The sequence below is a fragment of the Rhinolophus sinicus genome, chromosome 14 (assembly GCF_057876585.1).
Source record: "Rhinolophus sinicus isolate RSI-liver-muscle chromosome 14, RSI-T2T, whole genome shotgun sequence".
Taxonomy (NCBI): Eukaryota; Metazoa; Chordata; class Mammalia; order Chiroptera; family Rhinolophidae; genus Rhinolophus; species Rhinolophus sinicus.
The window spans coordinates 142,746,042-142,749,524 of record NC_142514.1 but is presented as its reverse complement, the minus strand read 5'-3'; the positions used below and the strand labels follow the sequence as shown (position 1 = coordinate 142,749,524).

At 37.8% G+C, this 3,483-nt stretch overlaps 1 protein-coding gene across 1 annotated transcript; it reads left to right on the top strand.

Moving 5' to 3' along the window:
- The first annotated feature begins 1,442 nt into the window (after positions 1–1,442).
- Positions 1,443–2,375, top strand: LOC109436922 (olfactory receptor 51B4-like). The gene has a single exon (XM_019715803.3). It carries the CDS (start codon positions 1,443–1,445, stop codon positions 2,373–2,375), a length of 933 nt encoding a protein of 310 aa, XP_019571362.3.
- Positions 2,376–3,483: the final 1,108 nt, after the last annotated feature.

Below are 3,483 nucleotides of genomic sequence, written 5' to 3'. Positions count from 1 at the left end.
CTTCAGAGATACAAGTAGTGATGTTTCTAAGAGAAAACAATATTTAAAAGACCATGGACGTATATCAATTTAATTGAATTTGGGAGAAGCTACTATTTCTCTTGTGGTTCTTTTTAATTGTTATTTTAATCAACTTACTACACAATTTCTTGGTTATTATGCAAACAAAGATAACTTGACTTCATAAGAGTTATAAATAGGTCATATTTCAAAGTTCACTATAGAAGCCAATTTTAAGTTTTCTAAATATGGGCTTTCTAGATTCATAAATATTCGAATACCTATATAATTGTCTCCACCAGCAACATTGTTTTCCATCCATGAGTCTTTATCTTCTTTCTTGAACTGGTTGTGTTAAGTTTATGCATTCAATCATTAAATTCTGATAATGCTTTTGCCATTCATACACTCAGACCACTTTTTTTTAAAAATCTGTGACTCAGTATAATAATTAGGCTTCTTCTTCTACTTTTTTTTTTAACTAAAGTTTATTGGGATGACAATTGTTAGTAAAGTTACATAGATTTCAGGTGTACAATTCTGTAATACAGCATCTATATTCACATTGTGTGTTCACCACCCAGAGTCAGTTCTCCTTCCATCACCATATACTTCACCCTGTTTACCCTCTTCTCCAGGTTTGTAGAAATCATTAAGCTTCTGAGAAGAACTTGTTCTAAGAGTCTGTCTTCCTTAAAATGTTTCTTTCAGGAATTTGCAATTCCTGTGTCTTCCTGTTTTAAAGCTTGTCTCTGTTTGTCACTCAGATATTTTGCAGCACTGAAAATATCCTGAATCCCAAGTCCACTGGGTAATCACACCTTTCTAAAATGAGTTTACCAGCTCTGCCCATTTGTTCTGATTTCTCTGGAATCTCACACGAGTCACCTCCTTATCCACAGGCCACTTGAGATGGCAATGTTGATAACAATATTTCTCAAACATTTCATGATGGTTGAGTTATTCCTATTGATTAATCATTTTTCTTAGTGATTTATTATTGAGACAAATATCTGATTAGTTTCAAGAAAGAAAATTTGAATTGGTCCAGATTGGAAAGAAATATATAAAGGACTTTTATGAAAGATAATAAAAGAGTGAAGAGAATGAAATAGAGCCAAAGAAATGATTTGGGGGACTAGGAGTAAAGACTAGAAACATTGATGTAAGATATATGATTGACAGAAGAAAAGTTGGATGCTGAAGAGTAAATTGTTGACATTATCAATGTGGTTAATATTATTGTTATCCATTATTCCAGGGAAAGACTTTGTGATACAGACATAATTAATTAAGAGTTAGACAAGCCACAAAATTTTGTATGTTTGGAAGGGAAAAATGGCCTGATAATGTGCTACAAGAAGATAGAGAGGAAGAAAGAATACTGCGTATTTAGAGGTCATAACCCCTGAAAAAGTTCTTCTCCACCTGCAACACCTAACATGTGGACCAACAACAGTGCTGCTCCCTTCTTGCTGACTGGCTTCCTGGGCTCCGAGGCAATTCACCACTGGATCTCTATCTCCTTCTTTATCATTTACTTCACCATTCTTTTTGGCAATGGCACACTTCTCTTCCTTATTCAGCGTGACCACAGTCTTTATGAGCCCATGTATTACTTCCTGGCTATGCTGGCAGATACAGACCTTGGAATAACTCTAACTACAATGCCCACAGTCCTGGGAGTCCTGGTGTTGAACCAGAGGGAAATTGCCCAGGGTGCCTGTTTCACTCAATCCTACTTTATTCACACTCTGGCCATTGTAGAATCGGGTGTTTTGCTTGCTATGGCGTATGACCGTTTTATTGCCATCCGCACCCCTCTGAGGTACAACTCCATTCTTACCAATTCCCACGTGATGAAGGTAGGACTGGGGATACTGATGAGGGGCTTTGTGTCCATTTTACCCCCAATTCTGAAACTCTTCTGGTTCTCATATTGCCGTTCCCATGTTCTTTCCCATGCCTTTTGCCTCCACCAGGATGTAATGAAACTTGCCTGTGCTGATATTACATTCAATCGTGTATACCCAGTTATTCTGGTTGCTTTGACTTACTTCCTAGATGCTCTGGTTATCCTCTTCTCTTATATTCTAATCCTTAAGACAGTTATGGGCATTGCTTCTGCAGAGGAGCAAGCTAAGGCCCTCAACACCTGTGTCTCCCATATTAGCTGCGTCCTAGTCTTTTACATCACTGTGATCGGCCTGACTTTCATCCACAGGTTTGGAAAACATGCACCACATGTGATCCACATTACCATGAGCTATGTCCACTTTCTTTTTCCTCCATTCATGAACCCCGTTATCTACAGCATCAAGACCAAACAGATTCAGAGAAGCATTGTTCGTCTGTTTTCTCTGCAAAGGGCTTGAGCTTTATTTTAGAATCCTGAGAGCTCTAGGATTTTTTGGCCTTTCCCATTTTTGGAAGAGAACTTTGGTTTTATACTTTCTCAGAGTTAGATGAGATTTTAATTATTACATAAAGCTAGAAGTTGACTTGAGTACACACACACACACACACACACACACATGTATAACAGTTCTGATTTATGGATGAGAGGTGATAGTTTTAGACATTTAATAATCTAAACATGGTAATGAAGCAATTGCAGTTTTTCTTTCATTTCCTTTTATTTTTGCCTGAAATCTGAAAGAAAAGGTTACACCCACATTTCCAAACATTTTATTAAACCCCTAAAAAGCTCTTTTCTCTGGGTCTTGTCCCCTTCTGGTTCTTTCATGGGTGCTTTGTGGACATGGGCATGGCTCTGTGTGCACATGTGTATATGTGTGGGTGTGTGTATTGGGTGATATGTGTGTGTGGTGAGGCAAAGGGCGGTATCTCCAGAACCACTCTCTAGCCATGTGATCTTCTCCAGGCCTCACTTCAGTCTTCAGATTCTCCATCTGTGAAACAAGGGTATTGGACCTGGTTCTCTTTCTCTTTCTCTTTCCCCTCCCCGTGCTTACTTAGCATATTATCAAATTCACTTGTTAAGGATGCAGAACAGTTCCAACACCCAAAAATAACTTCTTCACACTACTTTTTATAGTCATAAATCCACCCCACTCTTAACCCCTGGAAGTCACTGATCTGCTTTCTATTATTATAGTTTTATCTCTTCAAGAATGTTATATAACAAAAATCACACAATGTCTAACTTTTTGAGATTAGCTCCTTTCACTCAGCAGAATGCCTTTGTGATTTATCCAAGTTGTTGTGTTTGTCAATAGTTCACTCCTCTTTAATTGCTGAGTAATATTTCTCATGTATGTCTCGTTACCTGGATATTAACTGTTTTCCTGCCACTTCCCAATAATTTCAACCAGTTAATGTTAACCTCCACTTACATTCCACTTTCCATGTCCATTCCCAAGACATTTTCCTCAGCTAGAACTCTCGTACATCCAGATTTTAAATGCCAGGTCCTCCTGTATTTATATCTCTCTAACTCATAAATTTTATAGAAATCACTCC

What these genes read in the sequence shown, in the direction of transcription:
- LOC109436922 (XM_019715803.3), top strand. Translation starts at nt 1,443, where the DNA reads ATGTGGACCAACAACAGTGCTGCTCCCTTCTTGCTGACTGGCTTCCTG.